The following is a 27,829-nucleotide window of genomic DNA, read 5'->3' on the forward strand; positions in this document are numbered from 1 at the left end:
TTGATCTACATACTGTCCACTTCTCCATCCGTCATCCAATGTGAACCTCCGGCACACCGGAACCCTCCATTTTGCTTGATCCACTGGTATCCAACGGGACAGACACCCATATGCATTAGCTTCGCCTTTCTTTCCTCTATCTCCTTGCGTTTCTTCTCCTCTACCAAGATCTCTCGTACGAGTCTCTCTCTGTCGGCCTCCGATGCAGTTCGCTGTGCTTTCTTTAGGCGTCGGAGGGCTTCGTTATCGCGTTCCTCCTTCTCTCTGTCTTTCTGGAGTTGCTCCCACACCTCGTCACTGACTCCAGCATCACGAATACTGTGGAGTGCATTGGAATGCACGGGGTCTTCTGTCGATTCTTCTTGCTCTTCAGCTTCCTTCTCACAGGTAGTCGATACCTTACTAGTCGTGGTAACGGGAGGAGTGAAGGTAGGGCCATTGACAAACGCCTTTGCGATCTCGGCCGCTGCTGTCGGCTTCTTGTTGTCCATTCTGCCGCGGCGCTCTTTCAACATGTCTTCCAGTGTCGCCAGAACCAAGTCCTCTTTCAGCGTCAATTGCTGACAGGAAAGGTCAAACTTTTGGAAAAGTTTCTTTGCCAGCTCCTTGACGTCTCTTGCATTGGCCCAACTATCTTGCTGTGACAAAGCTTCGAAACGCTTGGTCAGGTCATTCAAAAATGGTTCTGCTGGGGTTTCCAAGCATGAGAGGTCCACGATCCTCCGGCCCTTCAGCTTGGCCTTGTGAACTTGCATTTGCTTCGTCATCAATTGAATGCAAGCCGAAGGAATCAAGGGGTCAAAATCTATACTTTCGGGAAATCGGCTCGACATTCCTGGGTTGATTGCGAGAAGAGTGTTGATGTCTTGGACATAGCCAGCCAAGATGATGATCAGCTTCTGATGATACTTCGGTTTGGTAACCAAGTCAACCAGCTCATCAACTGCCTCTCTTGCAAATGACCCCGACTCGGATGCCAGACGGTATGCTTCGTCGATGAAGAGTACTCTTCCGAGGGCTTTGTCTAGGAGCTTTTGCACCTTCGGTCCCGTGTGCCCGACATACTGTCCAATCAACTCAGTTGCAGAGACGTCAATAACCTCGGGCTTAGCCAAGAATCCCATGTCGTAGTAGACCTTGCCCATCTTGCGAGCGGCTGTTGTCTTGCCCGTTCCAGGTGGACCACGAAAAAGGAAGTTGAAGGGAATTTCTGGGTCAATGTCGAGCTCTTTAGCCTGGCGAACGCAAGTCTGGTAGCGCTGTAGAGTAGCGATAAGGTCATCTCGACCAACATCGCCAGAGAACAGCTTGTTGATGTCAGTGCCCCCCTTTTCGGCTCGATCAAACTCCTCGTCAAAGTCCACGGCCTCCAGAGTAGTGCGCCTGTTGACAAGACCAGCAGTGAGGCGTTTCTGGTGGCTTGCCTTTGCCCTGTCAAGGAGGATATCGATTTCGCCAGCGTTCCCGAAATTCGGTCGATTTCTTGCCCGGCCAAGGACTTCCAGTGCAACAGCCTTGGCCTTTTCTGTTGCTTTGAAGCCCGACTTGCCAAGCTTCATGTCGAGGATCTTTGCCAACGCGTCGTCATCAAAATCTTTGAAAACAAAAGCGGAAGAAAGAGGGAATCGCCGACTGAGGCCAGGGTTGACATCCTGGAACATCTGCTCCATTTGGTCCTTGTAGCCGAGAAGTAGGACGCAACGATCTTCGCCAGGCACACTCTGCACTTCGGCCACGATGGTGTCGACGACAGCCTCCTTGTACGGATCAGCGACAGAGCCGTTTGAGCCTCCTCCTCCTGATAACCCGTATGCCTCATCAATAACAAGAACCTTACCAACTGTCGCGGCAAGTATACCCTTGGTCTGAGCTTCGGACTGCCCAAGAGCGGCTCCGACAAAATCTGCAGGATTCTTACAGACAACTTCTCCATTGGACAGCAGGCCCAAGTCTCTCAAGATTGCGCCATAGAGTTTTGCGATGGTTGTTTTCCCTGTTCCAGGCGACCCCAGGAATACCTTGTTGAGAGAAAACTCGACCAGAGGTTCTTCCGCGAGTTCGCGCTCAAAGTTCGTTTTCAGTGTTTCCATCAGGACCTTGATCGCATCCTTGACTTCCTGTAGCCCAATCATGCAATTGAGCTCTCGATACGCCTTGCTCTTCATCAGTGCCTGCGAAGGTTCCGGCCCAATGATGTCTTCTTGAGTAAGGAGTAGGTCGTTTGGCTTGGCTCCTGCTTGACGTTCTTTCCGGATTCGCGCTGACTGCCTCTTCGAGATTGCCTGTAGATGGTTCTCTACAGCGCGAGCATTGCCAAACCCATTCTTACCTCGACCGTGGCCAATCCGGCGGGCGGCGATTCTGCAGAAGAGTCCATCCACACCTTTAGCTACCGCCATCGTCCCATTGAACTTGCGGTGGATCTGGAGTTGGAGAATCTTTAGAAGCTCATCATCTTCATAGTCCTCGAACTTCATCTCGATAGGGAAGCGGCTGGGAATTCCTGGGTTGTGTGAAAAGAAGGATTCCATCTCCTTGTTGTAGCCGGCCAAAACAAAGACGATCTTGCCGCGAGAGTTCTCAACCTCGGCCAACAGATAATCGAGGACTGCTTTCCCACCAGGGCTGTTGCCTGATGAAAGTTGGTAGGCTTCGTCGATGAAGACACATCCTCCACCGTCATTGTTGACTTTCTCGATGAGCTTTTCGCAACCAGAGACACCCATGTTGGCCAGTTTCGATCCAGTGACTTCTTGGAAGCAGCTACCAGCGACAGCCCCGACAGAACTGAGAAACTCGGCGTAGATCCTGGCAACCGTCGTCTTGCCTATTGAATGGTCAGTATCAGCATTACATCAATAAAGGGCGAAAAGGGAAACTCACCTGTACCCGGATTGCCAAGTAGCGAACAACTCCATCTTTCATCTCCAAGTGAGAACCCTTGACGTATTTTGGTGTCGACAGATGACTTGATAGAAAGTAGCTGGTCTTTGACTGATTCCAATCCAATCATCCCCATCAGTTTGTCCAAAGCAGCGTTACGCGCACCCTCGAGCTCCTTCATGTGCTTCCACTCAGATGCAGCACTCGAAGTAACATCAAATTGTGGAGCCGATGCCTTGGATAGTGGTACATTTGCCTGGGCTGCTTCCAACTTGGCCTTGTTGGCCCTGGCCTGACGCAAAGACTCGAGCTCTTCTTTCTTCTGTTCGACTTCGTCCATTTTCTTTTTTGTTTCCGACTCGTGCTGGGCCGTTCGACGGAGATGATGGATCTCATCATCAATCTCTTGTAACTCTAGCCGGTATTTGTCTTCCTGCTCTTGTCGGGTTCTTTCAATGTCCAAGTCTCGGAGTATACGGCGGCGATTCTCTTGGTCCTCTTTGGTGCATGCTTTACAACTCTTGGAGTTGTCTCCGCAAGGTACCTTGGATGTGTGACCTCTCGCGCAGGTCTGGTCGATCTTTGCGAAACATGCAACCTTCGAATGGTCCTGTACTCGATGGCAGCGTAGATTGCAATTGTGTTTCCCACAGCTGAGGGCAGCACCACTATAGAGATTAGAAGGGTACGATAGTTAAGATAGCCAAGCATACCAAGGTTTTGCGCACCCGCCATCGGGACACATCGTATCAAAGTCTTCGGGGGTCTTTAAAAGCATAGAGACGTCTGGGTGTTGCTCGCAATGGACTGGGACACCATTGAACAGAGAATCGTTTGTCTTCAGTGCGTCAAAGTATTGCGTCCACATTTCCCCACCTTTCTTACTCTTCATGAAGGTCTCCATGTTACCAAAGAGAATCATGCCATTTCGCGCTCGCGATAGTAGTACAACAAGTCGCTCGCGAGCATAGAGAAACCCGATGTCGCCAGAGTTGTTGCTGCGCGTGAGTGAAACAATGACGATATCGCACTCTTCTCCTTGGTAGTTGTCTATACGTGTCAGCGTCGATCTGCTTCTGGTCTAAAATGCAATAATCTTATGTTGTGGTTTTAGGGTTTAGTCAATCTTAGGATATGGGTTTAGTAGATCCGCACCCAAAGCACTTACCGATGGTTGACAAGCGAAGGGACGTCTTGTTGACCTTCGCTGCTGCTGGCGTAATTAGCCCAGCGCGTAACAAATCGTGTGAGTCAATGTCGCCCAGCACGGGATCGGTTTCTTGTCGCAGAGTTTCCTTGAGTAGGAACAGCTGGCCGAGATATGGCGTAAGGACAACCATGTTCTGGGTTTTGTATCCATTCTGCGAAAGGAAACGGACCATCTTGAGAACCATCAACGCCTCGTGTGCATTTCTCTTGGTGGCCTTGGCGATGGGATCTCGACTGTCGTTTACATCATCCATGGTGTCTTCGAGTTTTTCGTGGTGAACAAACGTGATCCGAGATTTGAGCCCTCGAATTGAGTCACGTTTGAGAGTGGATGGCATGTCTTTCAGCTCAGGATATGCTAGCATCCGCGGGTATTGCGATATATCCGGGTGGCTACGATGCTGCTCTTCCAGTGCTGTAAAGTGACGACCGTGGGTGATAAGTCTCTCAAATAGGGAGACATTCAAGTCATAACCCTCGCCTTTTTCCTTGGTTAGAGCGTAGTTGCCGACTTTCGGTCTCAATTGTTTGTGATCACCGATGAGGATGAGTTGTTTGACGGAGGCACTCATAGCAGTAATGATATGCGCTTCTAGAATTTCTCCCGCTTCTTCGACAAGAATTACATCTGGGGCTGCTGTTTCGATGATGGATTGGTACATGGCCGCGGCAGTAGTCGTACATCCGATGATTCGCTTGTTCTTGAGCACTCTTCGACTTTGCTCGTCCCGTATACTTTTGATCTGGGCTTTCGTGTCGCTGAATCTCTTGCTCAGATCGGCAAAATTGATAATATGCTCTTCTCGAACCTTGCTCGCCCATTCACGGTGTAGTTCTAGTCTTGATGCGTGTGATAGGTCCCAAAAAGCACGAGAAGATTCTTCCAATGACTCGTATAGGCTTCCCATGACTTTGGCATCACTATTGCGTATCCAGTGGCTATAAATGGCCTCAGGCTCCATGATCTTACCATGGGCATCTACCATCTGAAAGCCATCATCATCAGGGACTTGGAACGCCGACCACGCTGCTGTAAAAGAATCCGAAAACTCAAGGTGCTCAAGGATATCAGTGGGATTGACGTCGCGCCCTGTGAGTTTCCTACTGCATTCATCACGCTCCAAATTAAGGAATGATTCTTCAGCTTGCAGTCCGTTGAGGATGTTTTTCTCTTCCATAGTCAACCAGAATTGCTTCTGGCCATTGTGCTCCTTTAAAAGAGTGGACTGGGTGGCTGGAGTAGATTTTGACCCAAGGCGAACCATGTCGTCTGAATCAACACCGATATCCATGAGATCTTCCAAAAACTGGTCCAAAGCGTGGTTGGTGTAACTGAGAACAAGAACGCGGGACTTGGTTAGGCGCAGAATAGTCAAAAGGATGATGGCGCCCAAGAATGACTTTCCAGTACCTGGGGGGCCTTGGATTAAAGCCACGTCGCTACTCAACCCGTGGATGAGGGACTTGAGCTGAGCACCTTGAAGGTAAATGTCTTTCTTTTGCGTGAAACTTGATGGTATCGTAACTTTGAGGCCAGACTCAAATGCTGTCTTGCATCTGTCGATAAAAGTATCCATTTTACTGGGCATCAGACTATCAAGCGGCGGTTGCTCATGATCAAGTAATTGAGCTTCAAGAGGAAGGTCTGCGATTGTCTTCAGGCGACATAGGATAGGCTCATACGCAAAGGTAGCAGTCCCGACGATCAAAAACTTGAGCTCATTCCTGAGGGGACTCCCGAAAGCAGTCAGAGCGGACTTCAAGCCAGATGGGTCGTTGAATCGGAGTCCGACGATAGGCGGTGACTTTAATAGGTTTTTCTCGTTTCTCACAAGTGATCCGAAGGCGATGATCTTGTCACCGCAGCAGAGTGCGCCGAAAGAGTCATGCTTCATGAAATTCTTCGCATTGGCAAGAAAGGCTACTTTCTTTTCTTTGGACATCTTGCGAGGGAAGTTTACACCTTGGCCACAGGCCACGAAAAAACTGTAAGGGAGGATGTGTCGTGCGGGTGTGTCATCGCCATAGCCATCGAAAAGTTCCATCTGGCCAAGGGCGACTGGTCGGCGTTTGCTCTTCTTCCGGCCCATGGCAACTTGGAGGTCATCCCGGATCTCAGACAACATGTCTTCGCGGAGCAACCGAAATAGCCAATCGCGATAAACCTGGCTTCGGGTGTCCATCGGCGTGTCAAACACGTCTCCAAGTCGCTGGAGATACGGAGGGTCGGTAGATGTGATTTCGTCGCTGGTGGGATAGATGGAGATTTGGCGAAAGTCGGCATAATCATTGTCGTGACGTCCTCCAGGAGTTACACCATCCGTTGTAGATTGGGGCTGGGAAAAAATCTTGATGATCTTCTCGATGCGATAGGCGATCTTGCGAACTTCGGGTAGCTGGGAGGAGAGAAGAGTTTGGCGCTCCATCATTTGTTCCACTGCGAGTTTGTGTACATCAAAGCTTGTTTGATCAGATACGACCTGTAGGCAGAGCCAAGCGAAGGCTTCCAGTCCAAGGCTGTCAAGTCTATCACTGCCGTATGCATCCATTGAAGCGTTCCAGAATGTACTTGGCTCCAGGATGGCAGATAGGATTTGGCGTAGGAATCCACCGTTGTTGAGCGCAATGACACCATCATCCGCCAGGGTAAGGATAAGAGGCAATGTGGTCGAGTTGATGAAGTCAGGGCTCAGGTCAGCGCGCACAGCTCTTTCGAGAGCCGGGATACCGGGAGGGTTGGAGATGAGGACTTCGACGCATTTGACAGCGGTATTCTTGTCGCTGAAGGCCTTGCAGGCTTGCAAGAAGAGCTTAGCAGAGTGAGCATTGGTGATCTGCTGCTCTCCCTTCGTCATAGCCCAGAAAGACTTGATGAGCTTGGCGGCTCGCGAGCCCGAAGTGTCTTTGACGAGGACCATGCCTGGCAGTAGGGATGAAAATTGTAGATTGTCGGTTGGGGTGAAGAAGGAAGATGAAGTGATGAGAGTTGAGATGAAATGATCAGTAGTACCTAAGGTAAAGAGAGAGAGAACGTTAGGCTGACAGTCTGTGAATTCGAGAGGACTGTCTTTGTACTGCAGTGAATGAAGCGGCAACCCATAGTCTGCCTGCCTAGGATTAATCCAACCAGGATTGTCACAATAACTGATACGCGCCGAATTTATGCACAGGGCCGACGAGGCTTTATTGTGCCATGTAACAAACCGCGTCGCATTCGTCGTATGACCAGGTTTTGGAGGGTTGATGGGCCTCCCACAGCTACAGGTTGGGGGGAATGTTGGCGATAAACATGGGTAGCAACCAACAACGATGATGACAAAATTACAATTGAATGTGAGCTGCTATTTAAGAACAATAGCATTCGTCAATTTATTTGTGATGGCCACATTGTGAGACCCACGTCGAAACTTCACAGCCTACTTTTGGTCGCAAACTTGGCCAACAGTGTGCAGCAAGTGTAATTAATGCAAGAGGCCGGCCGCTGTCACCATTCGCATCTCATCTGTCGGTCGCATTCAAAAACCTGCCAAATTACTGCCAACTCACTCTTGTCACTCAGCTCTCTTGTTGAGAATTTTTCCTCTACCATCCATCAAATTAATCACAAGTGTCTGCCTTGGCCATGCATCGCGTGTACAGAGGCAACCGTGGTTCTCTCTCGACCGCGACTGCGGCCAGACAGAAGATTAACACTTCCAAAACCCATCCACTCGGAGATGTCATTGAGCGTGTCACCAGGGGCAGCCTCTCCGACACTGGTGTCCGCGCAGAGATCGACAACGTCCAGTTTGTTGCATCTTACAACTGGGTCAGCTCTTCAACCCCAACGATACTCATCCCAGGTACGTGAAGCGTCAAATTGAGAAACAGCTCTAACGTTCATAGGCGAGCCTCCCAAATGGATGCCCCTCAAGGGCGACAACAAATTGCCCCAAGATTCCGGCGATTACTATCGCGACCTCAACGCCGCTTCTTACCCCAAGCATCCCTTGGAGCCTGCCATCGTCTCAATCATGAAGATGCATCCAGAGCCCATGCCCGTCAACATTGTCGCATGCGGTAGCTCAATAGGTAACCTCCTACGTTATGCCAGAGGGGTGGATCTGGACCACTGCTTTCGCATTCTCGTTGAGAGGGTTGGCGACACTGTCCATCTCATTCGCAGAGAGGATTCACCTGATCAGACAATCGAGGATGTCCGTGGATTTGGGCATACCTTTCCCGAGGCGTACACTACATGGGGCTCTGGAGCTAAGCGGTCCAAGACTCACCAAAGAATCATTTCCTATAACTTTGCCGGTCATGACCTACTTGTACGCTTCGAAGGTGACGGGTTTATTGGTTCGTCCAGCCCCGAAACTACTGTCAAGTCCAGCGACAAGGTGTCCAACAAAGATGATTTGGACCAGATCGAAGACCTTGACGTCAGTCATTTGCCAGTAGACACCAACAACAACCTTGTCATTTTGGACGCTGGCGAGAATGTCCCTCACAGCAGCATCTTCGACTTGAAGACACGATCGGTGTATACCCGCACAAGGGATCATCTCGGAAACCAACTCCCGCGCTTGTGGATTTCCCAGATCTCGCAGTTCCTCCTCGCCTACCACGAAAAAGGCCTCTTCCGGGAAAGCGACATCGAGATAAAAAATGTCAAATCCGATGTTGACAAATGGCAAGATGAGAACCAGCCATCGCTCAATCGTCTTGCTGCCCTCTTTCACGTCATCATGGACAGTGTCCGAAACTCTGAGGATGGTAAGTTGGAAATCGTCTGGTCGCAAGATGGCTCTCTCGAAATTCGCAAACAACTTCCAGACGCAGGGGACGTTCTGTCGAAGTCTGTCAGGGAGCAATGGGAGGCTTGGCTGGGAGGTGAGAATGAGGACGAGAATGACCCAGAAGGTTCCGGGCGTTGGGAAGACTTCATGGCAACACTCTCAGACAGTGATGACGAGAGTGATTACGCTGCATGTGACGCTGAGTGCGGCTACTGTGGAAAGTGCAAGTAGTAACGGGGTGCATGGCCAGGACTGCGTGATACATGTTTCCCTTTGGAATAGTACCGGATTATGGCGTCTTGTATATCAGCTGTAATGTATGTAGTTGAGGATCAGAGCATAGATGACGATTGTAAGGAATGAGAACAAAGACAGAAGGCTAGCTAATCTTGGCGGCGAATGGAACTGCAAACGTGGTGTTATAAAGACACAACCTTTGTTAAACATCTGCAAATACCGCCAGGCACTTTGGTTTCTGACTTCTGTTGTTCAGCAGTGTGATGTCACTGATCTTTCCAGACAGACTTCCGCGAGATTATTGTTCAGTACAAAGGGAAGGCACGTTTGGTGGGGCTAAGTCTTCTCGCAAACTTGCACCTCCTTTCCTTCTAACCCTCCTCACGTCTGCTCCTCACGTTTCAATTATTACCTAGCCCTGCTTCAAAAGGGATCAAGCGCCTCAACTCGACATTATGAATTCAATCATTCCATTCACAGTGCCGAAGACTTTGTCGCGCCTCCCAGGCCATGACAGTCCGTCACTAAAGCAGCCAGCACGAGCGCAATGGCCTACAGGAGAGAACATCGCCTAAAAACTGATGTCAGTTTATGGTATGACTTTAATATGATTCTCAGCTTGTAACTGACTGATATTGTTCAAAGAGGGGACCGATTTCCAGATGAGCAGACGTATTCGCCGGGTCAGCTTCAACGTATACAAGCCAGCAATACAACAATGGATGGACTACCAGCCTACTTCGAAACTCCAGTCATCGAAGCGGGGGCAATCAAGAGCCACAAGCGCCGGGGAGGGCTATAAATTAACGGCCCTGCGATGCCGCAGAGCCCGGGGAGGGCATTGTATTAATGGTCCTCTGGTTGGCGCTCACCACCTGCCCTTCCAACGAAGCTGTCCGTAATGTGTAGCCCAAGGGACCGGGATCAAGCGACTTGACTTAATTCTTGGTGGATTGGTTGGGCGAAAAGTAGCTGTGAAGGCGATGGGCTTATCAGTTGATCGAGTGTTGCAGGAGGACGTAGTTACTGCTGTATATACGGTTTAGCAGAATCTTCTTTGTCAGTCACCCACATGATCTAGTTCGTTCTTCTTATCTAGGCGGTTGCTGTTTTGCACAAGTGTATGAGTAAACGTAATTACAATGAAGAATATCGATCCGATTATGTTTAGTTTTTGATCCTACTTTCAAGATTTAGCTGTTTTCCGCCATAATCTGCTGCAGAGAAATATCATCAACCACATAGTGCAACCCTAGGCATCTGATAGCATCTCCATGAGATCGGATCTCATCCGTCAACAGATATTCTTCAACTATGATGTTCACTCTGCCCCGGGCCTTCGGTATTAAATTCCCCCACGTTAGTTCCCAAGCCTTTAGCGTTGACGTCCGCAATGTCAACGCCCATGTCCCTCGCCACGTGATAGAGGCATATATATCTTCTGGGTGTCGGCGGTAGGTGAAAGAACAAGCCTCGCCTCTCGACCCGTTCCACAGAGTCATCGTCTGGAGTTTCGGCATCCGTCGTGCGACATGAGCTGCTGTCGTCAACAGGTCATTGGTCTCGTCGGGCTCGTATTTGCACATCAATCGGGAGGTTAAAGTAAGAGACTTTAATTCATCCCATCGCCAATGTGGGTGGTTTATCTCACAAACATCAAAAAAATGACGAGCATCAACGAGGAATGCGACTGAAAGGTATTCTAACCCCCCTCGACTTCTCGTGACGAATGCAGCTCCGACGTCAAAACTTGGCTGGCGGACCCGGTCAGGGTTATATTCTGGATCAGGCCCTCGACCAAGCTGGAATAGGTCAAGGTAATTCTCGTTGAAATCCTCAAATATCGTGATCTTCTTGACGCTTTTGGGAAGCTGACTAATCATCTCTCCATAGAATGACTCCCATGGGAGCTGCGAGGGACCTTCACATAGTTGCCAAGGCTCATATCGGATTTCTTCCAGCCGGGGAAGTGCTGACCAAAGCTGTAATAGAGCCGTTGGTTTCAGTTGGCGGCGGCATTGCCGCCGAAGCACGAACTTTGTGACCGCCTGGACCAAAGGAAGCTCTCCCCGTTTCTTGAAATCGAGAGATACGGATGGTACAAATGGCCGTCCTATTGCTTTGTCCGGGGGGTGTTCCAAGATACGGCCTTGCCACCATCCGTGTTTTAGATCATGAAAGTCTCTGGACCTAGCGACGGCTTCGAACTTGTCTTCTGCAGGAGCACCGAAAAAACAATCTTTGAACCAATGCTCCGAGTCGCTTGGGGAGTAGGTATTCAGCTCCAACGTTAAGTGTCGTTTTTCGTTATGCTTCCACTGTGCGAGGATCGAGAACAATCTGACAACTGCGCCTTCTATGACACGGTCATTTTTGTAGTTCTGTGTTAGAGATTCCCACTTTCGGCAAGCCCTACATGTGTAAGTCGTGAGCTCTATGTTGAGCCAAATATGATCAATCTGCGCTGTTTGTTCTTCGGAAAGCTGGTCGAGAAACTCAAGGCAATCCTGATGTAGCCTGAGGTGCCTAAAGTTCAACTTCTCCAGGACTCGCCGCCATTCAGTGGAGACGGAGGCATAAATTCCTGTGTTATTGATGCGTGATAGCTGGAGCAGGATATTATTGCGTAACTCGGGTGGCAAAGACAGCCAGTTCATCGTAGAGGTAGCTGATACCATGGGAGTTCACATGAGCTTTAGGATAAAAGTAAAACTTGAGAATTATCACCTAAGCGTCATAAACTGGTCGACTAATTTAGTCTCTTATGCTTCTAGTGGTTGGTGTCTCTGGTAAATGAGGGGAGAAAAGTAAAGGAAACCCATGATGAGTGCGGAGTGGAACATGCAAACAATATATATGCCCCCCAAAGACCGAAGGCATATTTTGCTTGAACGTGTACCAATCACTAAATGGCAAATCTTAACTGCCTCAAAGGCCCGAATTCGCCCGATTCTCGAACTTTGAAAGCCTTTGAATGGCCTTGCTGACCTTCTAGCTGGCCATTGCGAGGTTTGCATTTCAGCCCCTTTCGAAGTCATCATCTGCTGTTCTCGCCTTGGTCCGTATGCTGGCTTATATGTTCCGAAATCAGGTCTATTAAACTCTAACCCAGTCGACGTGTTTCTTCCGGATACGCTCTCGCGCAGGCTGAGGCAGTCTGTGATCGATACGAAGACGCCAAAGCGGTCCACGAGAAGTAGGGTTGAGCTAGACCACGGCTGATTACGGATCCAGTGAGCTAAAGGGTCTACATTGACACGTCTTGTTGATCTTTGTAAGTTGTTACGGTCGGTCATGGATAGCCCAGAAGGCATTGCGCTATATGCCTCCACAAAGATATTACAGGATTATTTCTAGTCATGGTCATATATCCTTGTCACTTGAGGTTTCTTTGGTACAATTTTTCTATTGATATGCAGTGCCGAATACTCGTTTCTTTTTTTTTTTTTTCCGTAGTCTGAGCAGTACTTCGAGCATCGTCTAAACTAATTCCTACAACTATGATCATCCATATTCATGTAGTGTGGACCCAACCGCAATTCGGAGTCAAGCTAAAAGTCGAAGCTGTACTCCTAAGTATGGTCATACCCCAACACCAGCCACCAAATGTCCATCATATCGTTTGATCATCTGTGCCTGCTTTGCTTCCACACGGGCCAGCGCCAACGCCTGATCAGACTGCTGTCTCATTATCTTCAGGTTCAAGTCGTTGATGCGCTGGTCCTTTTCTGCCAGCAGACCCTCCATGTTGGCACGGAGAGCAGCTGTTTTGGATTCCATTCCTTTGAACATTTTTTCGTATCGGCATCGCTCTTGATACATGGCAAGATATGTTTCGTTCTCGTTGACCTCTCGCATGTAGTTTTCCGCCTTACGAAGTCTCTCTTCGAATGTCTTTCTCTCCTCGATCAGGTGTTTGTGGACCTCCTGGCCAACAAAGGTCTGGATTTGGCGTCGAGTCTTTTTGACCATCTGTTTGTTGGAGGTTGTGCGTGTTGGTTGGTCAAGACCTGCAAGGGAGTTGACAATCATCCTGGCAGATTCCCTGGTGTTTTGATACCGATGATAAGAGCTACCCTGAGACAGCATCCAGCTCCCAAATTCCCATGTATTCTTGAGTTCAGACTCTCGCTTCGTGGCTTCGAGGGTATTCGTGACCGCGTCCCACATTGTGGTAACGATTGTCAACTTCTTGGGGGCATCCTCTCCGCAGAGCTGCTTCAAGGTAACAAGGTCAATCTTTGCCGAACCAGTTATCCGGTAGAGGTATATAATTCCATTGAGAACCACCTTCACCTTGTACACGTCTAGTAGGAATCGGGTGATGTACTTGACGAATTCGGTGTAACTTGTGCCGAGGCCTTCGAATCCTGGCGTATCAATCAGCCATACAAATCGACCGGGCGACGCGTCGTAAGGGTAAAGCTCAATCTTTGACGTGCCTGCAGTTGTCAGAAGCTTTGAGTGAAAAACCTCAAATTTACATCATGTCTTGACTTACAAGCGTTGCGACCGTGGCCGATTTTAGGCGCTTTGCCAGAACATGCCGAGATTAAGGAGCTCTTACCCGAGCCCGTGACCCCAATCACCGGAATGAAGATGTCTTTCTCTCTTTTGTACATATTTTAGTCAACAAACAACAGCTAGGAGTTCCAATTGATCATTTACTAACGTAGGGATGCGAATGTTGGCAGGGGCCGCCATGGTTGAAGAATGTACTATTTATTTTTAGTGATTAAAACATCAAAAATAAGACGTTAGACTTACTGCAAGACATTCTTGGTCCTACTTTGACTAACTGTTGTGAGACTCGTTTTCGTTCAAGTCTGCAAGAGAAATATTATTTGAGAAACAGAGAAGAACCTTGGCTTAAGTATTACCTGGGTTTTTGTGATCCCATCTCCTGGACTCTTAGTAGTGGGGTAAATCACCACAGAGGGCATGGAATGTTGGGCACGAGAAGATCAGGGTTTACGATGGCGCATATAAACCTTGCTGGAACCACCATTCTTGAAATGACAAGTGTGGTATAACGTATAGGTTGCTTTTTGCGTCGTGTCACGTAGAGGCCATGTCCAGGCTAATGTGATTACCGAGACCACCAGATAAATCACCTATCCGTACTCCTCACCTATTAGAGAGTTCGAAGTGTCATCTCTGACAAGATTACCATTTTCTTTTCAAAAAGTGGCTAGATTACTTTATACTTTCTAGGTCTTCAAGCCGAAGCCCCAACCTTTTCAATTTGTCTGCATTCTCAACTGGAGGATCACGACGAATCAAATACTCAATTTCAAATAAATGTGTTGATGAAACCTAACACTTTCAGCATGACCATGTATGTAACAGACACGACAATGGCTAGATTCTATGTTGAGAACCTAATCTGGGGTGATGTTGGTGTGATATAGGAAACCCAGTTCAAGCAGGCCCGAATCCAAAGGTTGAATTCGTGACTAATCCAGATCACGTGCAGCGCGTCTTCCCAAACCCCAACATGCGTCCAGCAGCCAACTTTCTCTGGTACACTGATCAACACCAATCATGACAACATAATCTCACATATCTACTTGTCAGCCCTGCATAACTCCAATTTATCTTTCGGGCTGGTAAGCGTTTTTGACTGCTTCTGACTTGGGTAATGATATGCATGTGCAGGGGTTTCTCCGCATCCAATTTCGGGGAATGTGGTGAGCATGTCCGGCCATCTTGGGATGAGGGGCTCTGGATCAGGGTTTATTTTTGTATAACCGACGACGATTGAGATTTATCTCTATTTCCTTCCTTTTCATCTTCGTCTCTCGATTCATGTCGGATTGATCCAGACACCCAAGTCTCATTCCAGGTAGACCGTGATTGAGACGACAACAGGCGACATGTCACTGGCAAGATATTTTTACTGGCATTTTGTTGCCATCAGCTTGTTGGTGGCAACAGCTGTATGCGACATTTCCAGCAATTCTTTCCGCGAAAGGTGTTTGGCTCTCAAGCCCGCGAGACTCATACACAACTCGACTCTGACGCGCCAAGAATTTGTCTCGGCTGGTACGACATTGGATTTATCCGATAACGTCCCATCATGCAACCGTCGGTCCCAGCTTGTCACAGTCGACCTTTGCCGCATCGCTCTCCAGATCCCTACCTCCAAACGATCTAGCATCAGTTTCGAACTGTGGTTGCCACAAAAATGGGAGGGTAGTCGATATCTGGCAACCGGCAATGGGGGTGTTGATGGATGTAAGCAATCGACCAAGTGTGCACTACAAGAACGAAGCTAAGCAGTTCAACCAGGTATCAAGTATGAAGATCTTGGATATGGTACATCAAATGGCTTTGCGACAATGGGTACCAACAATGGTCACAATGGCACCACAGCTATCACCATGTTGAACAATCCCGACGTTATCAAAGACTTTTCTTACAGATCGTGAGTATACCCTATATCCTTCACAAGCACATCAACTGACTGCCGAAGCCTTCACACGGGCACTGAATCGGCCAAGAAGATCATCAAGTCCTTCTATGGTAAGAAGTCTGCGAAAAACTACTACATTGGCTGTTCCCTGGGTGGTCGCATGGGAGTCAAAGCCGCAGAGGCATACCCCGAGGACTACGATGGCATCGTGGCTGGAGCCCCAGCCGTTGACTTTAATAATCTTCAAGGGCAAAGAGCCATGTTTTATCCCATCACAGGAAACTCAACGTCGGCCAACTACATTCCTCTCACCGCCTGGACTGGCCTTATCCATGATGAAGTCCTGGCACAATGCGACAAGATTGACGGTGTCAAAGACGGCATCATCGAAGTTCCAGACAAGTGCTTCTTCAACCCCAAGAAGCTACTCTGCAAAGGCTCCCAGACCAGCAAATGTCTCAACCAGGCCCAGGTGAAGCAACTGGAAAAGATCTACGCTCCCTATACCTATCCCAACGGCAAGCTTATCTTCCCACGCATGAACCCTGGCAACGAGCTTCAGGCAGTTTCAAAGCTCCTCGCAGGCAAGCCCTTTGACTACTCGGTGGATTGGTTCCGCTACGTCGTGTACAACGACCCGGAGTGGGATGCCAATACATACAGCGTTGACAATGTTCGAGCGGCTGAGAAGCTAAACCCTTCTGACATCCGCACCTATCCAAAGTCACTTCCGGCTTTCAAGAAGCGCGGCGGTAAACTGCTTAGCTACCACGGAGGTCAGGACAACCAGATCACGCAGTTCAACACACATCGCTTCTGGAATCGCATGGCATCCGCTGACCGCAATCTGCAAGATTACTACCGTTACTTTCCCATTTCAGGCATGTTCCACTGCAGTACAGGTCCTGGTGCCTGGGCTATAGGACAGGGGGGTGGTGCTCCTTCTGCGGGAGTGCCGTTTGATCCCGAGCATAACGTGCTGGCGGCCATTGTGGCATGGGTCGAGAAGGGAAATGCACCTCAAAGTCTAACGGGTACCAAGTTTATCAATGACATCTATACTGAGGGTGTTGACTTTCGTCGCAAGCATTGTCTGTATCCCAAGACGCAGACATATATTGGTGGGGATCCTAAAAAGGTTACCAGCTGGCGATGCAAATAAGTACACCTCCACTATAGATATTTAGCCACGAACATATCCAACAAAATTCGCACCAAATAGAATTAATTAAATCAATATTTTATGTTCTAAATTCACTACTGAGAATTTTACGTAGGATTTTAAAGTTTGCAGCCAAAGTGCTAAGAAATGTGGGTAGGATTGTTACTTGCATGCCACAATTGAGCATGTGCCGTATTTACAGATTCCTTATTCTGCAAGCTTTTCCAGCGGCGCAGTAAGTGATCCATTCAATCCTTGGACCAACAGTTGACAAGCGAGATTAATGGATGCTACACCGTTGAAGGAAGCCTCTGCAGATGTCCATGACAGGGGTTCAGGGTATCTCGACAACCCCTGTTATACAAATGTGATGTTGCCATACATAAGTATTAAGTAGCATCATCAATTCACTTGATAGCACAAACAGTCTGGATGATAAGATCTGATAACTTCACAAAAATGCTTTAGAATCTGGCCAAAGTGGTCTTTTAGCATCTCTCAACGGTGATTGTCACCCATGTAAGGGGAACTGTGCCTCCTTCATGTATACAACCTTGAACCAGCACCGCTCCATCCTTGTTCATCGAATGATTAACGTACACACCCGCTTCTTACTTTCTTATATCGGCTGCCCTGCATTTGATTACATTATCGGCAAAAGATGATGACCAATTGGTAAATTTGACGGTTTAGTCCAGTAACAGCACATCCTACAGCGGTAATGAAGCCGGGCAGGTTTCTTTGAATTATCCGTTGATTCTGCCGTAATAACGACGTGTGGCGTATGGCCTTAGAAAAATACTTTGTAGTTGAATTAAAGATGTGTCCCACCCCAAATACCCACGTTGCTATCTACGGACGATGCGTGCTCTGACTCTGTTCACCAGCCATGGCGGAGTATTATCAGGGCCCGAATAACTCCGCCCAGCTCAAGGCTGTAACAATTATACTTCCAATCGTTGCGACGCTTCTGGTTATATGGAGAATATCGTGGCGGGCGCGGAAGAGGGTGATTGTGCTATCGGATTATTTATTGGTTCTTGGTCTGGTAAGCAATTGTTTCGGCTTCCAACTACCATAAATAATAACCGCGATGCAGTGCCTAAGTTTATGTCTTGCTGGTTTCAACCTGGACCGTAAGTTCTGTGTATCCCTTGCAATCTCTAGCTGAACATAAAATAGCGTACTTCAGATGGGGTTACGGATATCACAAAGCCGATCTACCTCCCGAGATTCAGGCCGCATCCACACCAAAAATCGTAAATACTTACCATTACTTCCCACTCTTCTTGTCCCATTACTAACGATTGCAGTGTTTCTGGCTTAATCAGATTTTCTTCAAGGCCACTGCCGGTGTCATAAAGCTATCAATCTGTACAATCTATATGAGCATCTTTAAGGACCCCATCTTATGGCAGATAAGAGTGGTGAGATACTGCAACTTTACCCTCATGTGTGTTATCGTCATCTACTACACCTCGGGCACTCTGGTATCAACTTTCCAATGCAGACCAATCCAGAAAGCGTGGCTCAAAGATGGGGCTGGCGAATGTATCGACAATAACAAGTTCCGGGTAGCAAATGCCTACATCAACGCTGTCACATCTCTTCTCCTTGTCATTATGCCTTATCCTGTCTTGTTGCGGACGAATCGACGCAAGGAAACATGGCAGTTCCTCGGTCTTATTGCTGTTGGCCTATTGTAAGTTAATCCACCTCTTCAGATCATCATTCCACAGCTAACCGAGCAGACATACGGCCTGTGCTTCAACTCGAGTAGTTCTACTCTATGTGCCTAATCCAGGTGCAGCGACAGATCCGCATTGTATGTTGATTTTTCTGATTTCCCAAGCTTTAATAACACTATTAGGGTACAACACTACTCCCAACACACTCGCAATGTCAGAGATATTTACGGCCGTCATTGTCGCCACGATTATGACAATGAGACCCTGTTTTCAGGCCTTTGCCCGAAGCATAAAGTCAACAACCACGAATACATGGCACGCCACATTCAGTGCTAGCCACTTTGCAGACTCTCAACTGGGCTCTCCACTGCCATTAATTGAAGACCCCGATCAAAAGGCTGACCGCCAGAGGTTCAGCAAGAGGAAAACTTTGGTTGGTTCCAGTGCGCAGTTGACTAGTATCGAGTTGAGCAACAGGGAATGCAGTACAGAGAAGCTATTCACATCATAGGAGACTTCTTTTGTCAATTATAGACTTATTTTCTACGCAACTAATAGCCCGTGAGCCTATTCATGCAGTCTTAACTTCAGGTACGTACCTAGGGATAGGGTTTCCATCTTCAATTACACTTTTTTGAGCATTATGACTCCAATGCCCTCACAAGACCGGGTTTTTTTTATGCCCTTGCCCTACTATAAGGTTCAGAAGGGGCATAAAATGCGCTGTTCACTTGCTTCCGTCCCTTTTTTTTCCCTCCTTCCTCCACCAACATCAACACAACCCAACGCATCACAAGTCATCAAACAACAACCACACTTCAAGATGGAATTCAGGTACGTACAGGGTATCAGATAATGAGCAATTAAAAACTCGCCACCCCCCAAACAAGAGTCCAGTGCTATGAAGATCAATCCAATACACTAACACGATCAAGTCGCGTCAGTAGTTAAACGACTTGTTTCATTGTTGGGATGGTACGACTTTCTTTTCAGCTTTCATGTGAGACTTATGAACAGGACGTACGATAGGTCAAGAGAACGGATTAGACGCTATAGGATTATAGCCGCATATAATAGGAGATATTGACAAAGTCCTGCCAATTATCACACGCATTGTGAGACAAACAAGGATGAAGCTCCTGCACACCGAAATCCTTCTGTAGGCGCCTTCTATCGTGGTTGGTTAGCATTGTTACTCGACACATGTGATGACTTTCACATACTATTAGTGTGGCAACCACCACGGTCGGCTGGCAAGCTGTTGGCTATGATAGCCCAGTGTATTCTTTATAACAAATCTGGGTAATCTCACTACCTTATTTCTGTGAATCATACTCCCTTCATGCTCCCACCTGTCTATACTATCTTCGATCCACGTATATTGTCTACTCTATAACGTCCTTCCGCTCTTTGTGGGTACAAAGATGTCAGTCTATCAGCTCATGTTTGTTTTCGGGAAGTCTGGTTCATATTTGCTTGACCACCCCAAGAAATGTACTAGGTATGTAGTCCCGTTATGACAGACGCCACAAAAACTTAACAAGTCTCAAGACGCAACATGCCCCAGGCATTAATACGATCGATCAACAAGAACCCCGTGCAAGAGGTACAATCACTAGCTCTCGATGCTAACGATAACTACTTCCTACGGTGGACTGACGAATCTGATTCAAGCTGGTACAGTAAGTGGACACTTTTTGCTTCACTGTCTGAGATATCTTACTCACTTGGTATGGAGGTTACATTGGGTTGAAAACACACTACCCATCTTTGGTTGAGTTCTTTGATGAACATGACGAGCACACTTCTACCGTGACATTTGGTTCGACGATTGGTGATTTCTTTGTCTTCAACCAAAAAACCTGGCAGTACGAAGGAAGGGGCTTAAACCTGCCAGATTGGCTCAGCGAGGACAATCGACAGATCAAGCAAGTTGCACTAGGCATGAATGGGGCACACTGTATCCTTTTCACAAACGGTGAATGGACGGTGGCCTGTGAGAACAACTACCCGGAGCTGTATGATATACTCAACGATCATGAGAGAGGTGATGTTGTGGTAAGCAAAGCCATGACACTGAGGTTGACACGCTAATGCTATTAGTTCGTCGCCATGAACCCCAACCGCAAGAACGAATTCTTCCTTGCTCTAGCCGACAACACAATTCATGTCCAGGCAAGTGCTATATGCGAGGCTGATATAGTTGACGTGTTGTCTGCCTATGAGGAGCTGGAAATCATCACAAGCCATGTCTCCAACTTTTCACACAACTTGACAGAGAAACCAAAGCTGCCACAATCTGCAAGGAAAGGAGCATTTCTGAAAGGAATTGCAACATCTGTCGGAAAAGGAGTTCTCACAAGTATTGTCACTACTGCTCTTACAGCAAGCTGTTCTGTAATGTGATGAGTTTTGTAGGTCGTGAGATAGATGGAGATCCGGCTATGGTTAGCTATGTCGTATATAGTATACAACACATACTGTGCCTAGGCTAACATATCTATTCTTGTGCTATTATCTATGCCTTAAGCTTAAGCCTTCTACCTCGTAGGAAACGCCATTATTTGAAAACTAGCCTCGTCAGAGAAACCTACTTAGAGATCTAATCTGATTTCAAGAAAGGGATTTCCAACTCCTTGTCTTTTTATCCCTCAGCATCAGGGCCAACCACCATAGAAACTCGCTCCGGTTCACCAATCGTCTCACAGGAAATCCCCATCATAACAATGACAATTTGGGCAAGGCGAGCACTTCCCGTAAAGTAAAGACTTCCCCGTATATCAGCAAATATCTGATCCCTCATCTGCTCTCCATTTCGGTTCTTGAACTGTATATCGGATATCTTGCCGTGGGAATTAACTACGGCTTTCAGACGGACATCGAGGTTTTCGCTTTCGATTCGGAAAACACCGGGAAGACCTTTGTGGTAGACTTTGATATCGTTGATGTAAGTTGGCTCTTGGGGATCAAGAGTGTGGGTCATATTAGATGCCATGATGAAGTAGTAATAAAGGTTACAGAGATCGTTTTATATGTTGTATAAACGCCGACAAAGACACTTACTTATAGTGAAGAGCAATGGGAATACTTATTCATGTCAGTTTGAGAGTTTCAGTTGCATTGATTGACTGTAACAGACAAAACGCATATCTTTCCAAATATTTATTCAGTCCACGATCAGTGACACTCCATCACCGCACCACCTCATGCATAGCCAACACTCATTCTCTGCCAATCTAAGTATTCCCAAGATATCGGAAGACTAGATGCCAGACTCACTGTTACTAACTAGTGATGTCGAACAGAAACCTTACGGTACCGGACCGTCTCAACCCCAGCATCATCAAACGTCCTATCAGCAACAACCTTGTATCCTCCAAACCTCGGCAGAATCTTTGTCCAGAATGCCCAATAGACACCTCCGAGTATCAAAACGCCAACACCGACGACAGGAAAGACATAGTACGGATATCCATCCGCATTCCAGTCACCATCTGGTGGAATGAACGGCACAAGTGCGAGGAAGATGTTGGCGAGCAGATAAATGACCGATATCGGAAGATACGTGTGCCATGGCGATGTCCAGTTTTCTGACTTGCTCCAGTGGAGATAGATGAGACCAGCAGTGACGAAGCCGTTGATCCATGAGCCGGGATAAGTGTATCTGAATATGTTAGCATGCTTGTGAATATACTGAGATGCAGAGACGTACAGATTGACAATGAAGTTGTAGGCTGGTCCAGCAGGTGGCGCAAGAAGTACAATGACAGTGACAAGCCAATGAAGAAACAGCTACACTCGTTAGCTCCATCACAGACGCTCCATGGACAGACTTACTGATGGAGCAGGTGAGTTAAAGGGCTTGTTCGATGCCCAGAACCGACTGAAAGGAAGCATGCCCTCTTTAGCCAGCTCCTGATTCACTCTCGCATGGGCAAACGAAACGGCCAAAACATTACCCAAATTGCTCAATGCCACAAACGCAGGCAGACTCCTCGCCGCAGCACCTTGACCAAATACGTTTCTGAAAAATAATCCAGCAACGATGACTTCAGACTTGGCGAGATCAGATTTGGGAATTGCTGCAAAGTACGCCACATTTGCGAGAACGTAGAGAATCGTCACACCACCGATAGCGATGGGCGCCGCGACAGCAAGTGTTTTTCTGGGATTCTTCAGTTCGCCAAGAACGTAGTTTGCGTTTTCCCAGCCTTTGTAACTGTAGATGATGTTGAGAAGGGCGTTTGAGTAGGCGTATGCCCCGCCGCCGCCGTAGCCATCACCATCTTCTATGCGGAACGCGTTGTCAAAGTTATGAGGATCAGGAACGCGACGATGTCCGGCCAGTGCAGCGAACCCCGAAAAGACGATAAACAATAAGATGACGACTTTGAATACGCCCAAGGCGTTGAACAGACGTATACCCCACTTTGGAAGCGTGCTGTGAAGTAGGACGGAGAAGGTGACACATGCGACTGCTATACCGCGGGCTTCCCATCCATCAGGTGTTTCTTTGCCGGATGCATAGAGGATGTAGCGTCCAAAGGCGAGGGAGTTGCCGGAAGAGAAGCCAAGAAGAATCATTTGACTGGCCAAGACACAAGTAGCCAGGTATTTCGGATGTCGGTAGACTCTTTCAAGGTAATTCTTTTCTCCGCCAGATCTTGGAATCGCGAGTCCGAATTCTAGAAACACGCTTAGACCGCAAAAAGTCAAGAAGCCACCAATGATCCATAGCATAAGACATATGCCCACAGATCCAGTAGCTGCAAAGATGCTAGACGGTGTAGAAAAGACTGATAATTAGTTTCGTTCTTGTATGTGTTGTGATGTTGACTTACTTCCTGTGCCAATCATCTTGTTGAGAATCAAAAAGACAGCGCCAGTGACACCAATCTTTCGATCCTCGGTAAAGGCAAAGTTTTGCGCATCAATGGTACTGCCGTTGTCAGCGACAGGCCTCTCGTCGCTATTGAAGCCATCGTAGGGCTGACCGCGCAAGCCATCAACGGCCTGTGTTTTCTTTGTATCGACCATGTCTACCTCGCAACAAGACAAAACAATTCCATTATACAACGAGATGTGAGTCTTTATAAAGACGCATCACACGCAATCGAGTGTTGCAATGACGATGGAGCGTAAGACAAAAGTTCCCCTCACTTCTGCAAATGATATGCCGTGCTGATGTCGACATCGAATCCCAGCATCGCCAAGATACGCAGATCTACCCCAAGGGGAAGGTAAAGTCCCGTCAGCGGGCGTTTTGACCCGGCCACAAAATAAACTATTAAGCATCACACCAAGGTTATCGAGTCGCTGCTGATCATTTTACAGGGGTACAATAGGCTATTTAACAGATGAAAAGTAGTAGTATGTAATTGGTTCATTATTAAAAATACAAATAGGTTTTAGTCTAGAAGCAAAAGATGTGATCAGTCATCTTGGAAGACGCTCCAGGCTGCTCGAATCCCAAGTTGCCAAGAGATGTCTTGGCCGCTTTGATCATGCCAGGTGGTCCGCATAGCATAATCTTGGAGTCGGGCCCAGGCGCGGGGAACTTCTCCTCCATAAGCTCCTGTGTAGCGTAACCAGTTCCGTACGCCCAATTCTCGGGCGCCTTTTCAACAAGATAGTAAAGTCTGAAGTTCTGGGGGTATCGTCGGGCAAAAGTCTCGAGCTGCTCGCGTAGCAGAATATCCTGCTCTGAGCGGTTGGCGTACACGAGGCTGATTTGTGTGAGATCGCGGTCGTCTTCGCAGATGGCGCGGATAATCTGGAACATGGGAGTTATGCCTGTTCCACCAGCCAGCATGCCTATTCTCTTGCAAAGACCACGCTGGTAACGCATAGAGCCCTTGGGTCCACGGAATTGCACCTCGTCGCCGATTTCGAGGTTGGCGAGGTATCTGCCGGTGAGAATACCATCGGGATAGCACTTGATGACAAGCTCAAGCTTTCCAAGATCACTGTTATTTGAGATGGGTGTGTAGGATCTGTTGACTGATTTGCCGTCGATTTCGGCCTTGATGGCGAGATGTTGACCAGTTGGTAGACCGAGGACTGTTGTAGGCGTTGGAAGAGCGAAAACCAGACGGAAGACATTGGGAGCAATCTCCTCCTTGACAGTCAAAGGAAGAGCGTGGTATGCTATAGGGTCGAGCCATCCTCTTTGAAGAAGAGGGTTAAGCTTTGTGACCTTGGGCATCTTCTTGTGGGGAGCATAGCTCATGAAACCACCCTCCTCAAAGTGAAGGTGCTTTGATAGCTTCTTGACGCCGACAGTACCAGCGACGGTGAAGAGCGCAGAAGCAATGATGAAGCCTTCGAGGAAACCAGGTCCAGATCCGGATCCAGGCTTGATTTTGGGAAGAGAAGCCAGGATCTCGGGGTTCAGTCGGTATGCCTGGTGAAGAGCGGCGGCAGCAACTGAGATGGCAGCAGTAGCTGTAAGAGCGGTTGTGGCAATGCTGCTTCCAGCGGCAGCGATGGGAGCAGACTTTTTGAGAGTAACAGCCTTGGGAGCATTTCGGACAGGTGCGCCCTTGTACTCTCCAATGCGATACTCTTCCATAATCTCAAAGGCATCCTCGGAGTGACCAGCACTGTCGAACTCTATTGTTGAGTCTTTTCCAGCTGATTCAATGAGGACGTCTGCACCACCAGGGTGGTCTTCCATGTATTTTGTAACATCATAGACTTAGCGGTCAGCAAGTTTCCTTTTTTTCTGATAAGATTAGAATTTTCTTACCCTGTCCCTTGATGATTGTCCAACAGTCACCGCGGGTGTTGTGAGCGGCCACTTCCTTTGCAGTAAATGAAGCCATTTTGTCTTTGTAGAGATGGATAGAATGGCAGATGGATTAGTAGACAAATATCGTATTACAAGCGGCAAGAGGATACAAGCGGATTATATTAGTCGTTATCAAATACGGTCGCATTGACTGGCTTCTCTGACGAAGCTACTTTTGCCCCTTTTAGACACGAGCCGAGGCTTGTGGCCCTTTCTCGGCCGATTGTGGGTCCGGAACGGCCGAGTCTCCGTGTCTTTGTCGGGTTGGTTATCGTTGAAAGGGCATGAATTCCGTTGCGTCAAAGCTTTTAAATCTTTTATTTTGGGTCTGTATCCTTACACTTTCATCCATGATTATCAATCCGAGGCACGGAATTCGGCAAGGAGATATACGCCGACGGAATTGTAACTTTAAAGGCATGAATTGACAGGCTCAAAGCCCATGGTTGAAACAATTATTATTGTAATTGGACTGCGATTCAAATTAATTACTCAACAAGCTACCCTGACTCGTATGACTCCGTAGCGCCGCAGCTAATAAACATATCCGGCACTAATAAAGAGTACTTACTATCAGACCTAAACTACAAACCAAGGTCAGTACCTCGCTAACAGGGCTGTGGAGGATCTCTAGTGGATACACGGCGCCACCTCATCATTATCAATGCCGTTCCGCAGACGCAAATTCTTCATCGCCCCTATCCCTATCAAATGTACCGGCAGATGCAAGGGTCATATCTAATAGATCCACACGAATCCGCTGTAGCTTTCTCTTGGGCCGAGGCTCGTTCACTTTTATCGTTTGCTTTGCTTTATATAGACCAGTAGACCAGCCAGCGACTAGCCATTTGTAAACTTGTTCGTCTCATTATACTATACTGTATTGATTCATCATCGTCATGTCTACAAAACGTTTTCATCTCTTGGGCGAGGACCCTTCAACTGCCCAGCAAATTGTGCTGCCCCCGTCTCTGGACGAGCAAGGCCTTCAACACCTGGTAGCGTCGCATTTTGCAATCGTTGACCCCAGCGGTAAGCCAATCATAAAATAAAATAAAATCTCAACAGTCACTAACTTTTCAGGAATCGCTTTCGTCACCGACTCTGAGGCTTTGCCAACAGTCGCTGATGTTCTCGCTGCTGATGATATCTCCATCACCATCGATGGCAAGGCTGTCCGCGAGATTCCAGGCCCAAGTGGTCTGCCTTTTGTAGGCAACTACTTCGAGGTCTATCCCGACCATCTGGGCAACCACCAAAGGCTGTTTGAGAAGTATGGTCCCCTGTTCAAGACAACAAACATGGGCAACACCATCTACCAAACAAACGACCCCAAGCTGGCCACCATCGTCTTTGGAGAGTCAGACTTCTTCTCCAAGAGAATTATCGAGGGCCACCCTCTGTTCCCCATCAAAAACAAAGAGGCTGGTGTCTTTGTCGGTGACACTGATACTGAAGAGTGGAAGGAAGTCCACAAGTTTCTGCCCCCTGCTCTCGGCCCCAAGGCTGTGCGACACTACGCACCCACCATGCAACGGACTGTCGAGGATGCCTTCAAGGTCTTTGATGAACTTGATGAGCGTGATGAGGCCTGGAACGTGTACCCTTATATGCTGAAGCTCGGAGCCCAGGCTGTTGGAAAGTTGGTCCTTGGAATGGATTTCCAGCACTTTTCCTCTCCTGATGCCCGACCTCACGCCATGGTCCTGCGAATTGCCCAGTCTCTTGAACTGAACAAGAAACTCACCTCCATGCCAAGTTGGTACAAGAGCCTTCCCTTCGGTGACCCTCAGCGCATGCGAGAGGCTCGTGCTCACATGGAGGCCATGATGACAGAATCTGTCGCCAACGCTGCCAAGGGTGAAGGAGATTTAGAACTCCAGGATGCCGCCGTTGAGGCTGAGAACATGGTCGACTATGTCCTCCGTGCTAGCGATAGCAAGGGTAACAAGCTTCCCCGAGAGCGTATAATGGAGCCCCTTGTCGTTGCCACTGGTGCCGGTTTCACCACAACCAGTTCTCTCCTATCGTGGCTTTTGTACGGTCTTGTTGTTTACCCTGGCATGCAAGAGAGACTTCTACAGGAGTTGGTCGACAACGGCTTTGACGAAAACACCCAGATCACCGCTGATCTGACCAACAAGCTCACATTCCTTGACAAGTACATCAAGGAGACACAACGCCGCCACAACCCCTCCTACCAACCCGCTAGAACATCAGCGGTCGACATGATTCTCCCTGGTGGATACAAGCTCCCCAAGGACTCCATCGTCATCCCCGCCCTCCACCACATTCACAACAACACCAAGATCTGGGACAACCCTGCCCTGTTCGACCCAGATCGATGGGACACCGACCGTGTCAAGAACCGCCCCAAGGATTCTTACATCCCTTTTGCGACTGGACCTCGCATGTGTGTCGGCTTCAACTTTGCTCTGCAAGAGGTCAAGGTCTTCTTGCCCAAGCTTGTGTACCGATACAAGTTTAACCTGGCTCAAGACGGACCTGTCGAGTACGATCCCATGTTCCAGTTGATTAGGCCGAACAACCTGTATGTCAGGGCTGAAAGGAGAATAAAGTGGCCATCAAAGAGCGATTAGACAAATATTAGACATGTATTAGATTTAGATGGATAGACAAAAGTATATAATAGCATATAATGTA

The 27,829-nt window shown here is 48.0% G+C and overlaps 10 protein-coding genes across 10 annotated transcripts; 4 read left to right on the forward strand and 6 right to left on the reverse strand.

Annotated features, from left to right (window-relative positions):
* Window positions 1-5: 5 nt before the first annotated feature.
* On the reverse strand, window positions 6-7,010 carry FPSE_00556 (uncharacterized protein; the record flags this gene model as incomplete). Its single annotated transcript, XM_009253676.1, has 4 exons — window positions 6-2,827; window positions 2,884-3,551; window positions 3,597-3,933; window positions 4,052-7,010. 4 exons carry the CDS (start codon window positions 7,008-7,010, stop codon window positions 6-8), a joined length of 6,786 nt encoding a protein of 2,261 aa, XP_009251951.1.
* A 704-nt stretch (window positions 7,011-7,714) lies between these two features.
* Window positions 7,715-9,104, forward strand: FPSE_00557 (uncharacterized protein; the record flags this gene model as incomplete). Its single annotated transcript, XM_009253677.1, has 2 exons — window positions 7,715-7,934; window positions 7,978-9,104. 2 exons carry the CDS (start codon window positions 7,715-7,717, stop codon window positions 9,102-9,104), a joined length of 1,347 nt encoding a protein of 448 aa, XP_009251952.1.
* A 1,199-nt stretch (window positions 9,105-10,303) lies between these two features.
* On the reverse strand, window positions 10,304-11,767 carry FPSE_00558 (uncharacterized protein; the record flags this gene model as incomplete). The annotated part of the gene is made up of 1 exon (XM_009253678.1): window positions 10,304-11,767. One exon carries the CDS (start codon window positions 11,765-11,767, stop codon window positions 10,304-10,306), a length of 1,464 nt encoding a protein of 487 aa, XP_009251953.1.
* Window positions 11,768-12,692: 925 nt separating this feature from the next.
* On the reverse strand, window positions 12,693-13,814 carry FPSE_00559 (uncharacterized protein; the record flags this gene model as incomplete). Its single annotated transcript, XM_009253679.1, has 3 exons — window positions 12,693-13,552; window positions 13,612-13,721; window positions 13,783-13,814. 3 exons carry the CDS (start codon window positions 13,812-13,814, stop codon window positions 12,693-12,695), a joined length of 1,002 nt encoding a protein of 333 aa, XP_009251954.1.
* A 1,172-nt stretch (window positions 13,815-14,986) lies between these two features.
* FPSE_00560 (uncharacterized protein) lies at window positions 14,987-16,687 on the forward strand (the record flags this gene model as incomplete). Its single annotated transcript, XM_009253680.1, has 3 exons — window positions 14,987-15,347; window positions 15,402-15,537; window positions 15,586-16,687. 3 exons carry the CDS (start codon window positions 14,987-14,989, stop codon window positions 16,685-16,687), a joined length of 1,599 nt encoding a protein of 532 aa, XP_009251955.1.
* A 3,246-nt stretch (window positions 16,688-19,933) lies between these two features.
* On the forward strand, window positions 19,934-20,781 carry FPSE_00561 (uncharacterized protein; the record flags this gene model as incomplete). Its single annotated transcript, XM_009253681.1, has 3 exons — window positions 19,934-20,057; window positions 20,114-20,433; window positions 20,479-20,781. The coding sequence occupies 3 exons, from the start codon at window positions 19,934-19,936 to the stop codon at window positions 20,779-20,781; spliced, it is 747 nt and encodes a 248-aa protein (XP_009251956.1).
* A 238-nt stretch (window positions 20,782-21,019) lies between these two features.
* FPSE_00562 (uncharacterized protein) lies at window positions 21,020-21,370 on the reverse strand (the record flags this gene model as incomplete). Its single annotated transcript, XM_009253682.1, has 1 exon — window positions 21,020-21,370. The coding sequence occupies one exon, from the start codon at window positions 21,368-21,370 to the stop codon at window positions 21,020-21,022; it is 351 nt and encodes a 116-aa protein (XP_009251957.1).
* A 293-nt stretch (window positions 21,371-21,663) lies between these two features.
* Window positions 21,664-23,412, reverse strand: FPSE_00563 (uncharacterized protein; the record flags this gene model as incomplete). The annotated part of the gene is made up of 4 exons (XM_009253683.1): window positions 21,664-22,039; window positions 22,088-22,167; window positions 22,213-23,171; window positions 23,217-23,412. The coding sequence occupies 4 exons, from the start codon at window positions 23,410-23,412 to the stop codon at window positions 21,664-21,666; spliced, it is 1,611 nt and encodes a 536-aa protein (XP_009251958.1).
* A 376-nt stretch (window positions 23,413-23,788) lies between these two features.
* FPSE_00564 (uncharacterized protein) lies at window positions 23,789-25,199 on the reverse strand (the record flags this gene model as incomplete). Its single annotated transcript, XM_009253684.1, has 2 exons — window positions 23,789-25,071; window positions 25,124-25,199. 2 exons carry the CDS (start codon window positions 25,197-25,199, stop codon window positions 23,789-23,791), a joined length of 1,359 nt encoding a protein of 452 aa, XP_009251959.1.
* An 865-nt stretch (window positions 25,200-26,064) lies between these two features.
* Window positions 26,065-27,765, forward strand: FPSE_00565 (uncharacterized protein; the record flags this gene model as incomplete). The annotated part of the gene is made up of 2 exons (XM_009253685.1): window positions 26,065-26,197; window positions 26,249-27,765. 2 exons carry the CDS (start codon window positions 26,065-26,067, stop codon window positions 27,763-27,765), a joined length of 1,650 nt encoding a protein of 549 aa, XP_009251960.1.
* Window positions 27,766-27,829: the final 64 nt, after the last annotated feature.

Source organism: Fusarium pseudograminearum, chromosome 1 (assembly GCF_000303195.2).
Source record: "Fusarium pseudograminearum CS3096 chromosome 1, whole genome shotgun sequence".
NCBI classification, from domain to species: Eukaryota; Fungi; Ascomycota; class Sordariomycetes; order Hypocreales; family Nectriaceae; genus Fusarium; species Fusarium pseudograminearum.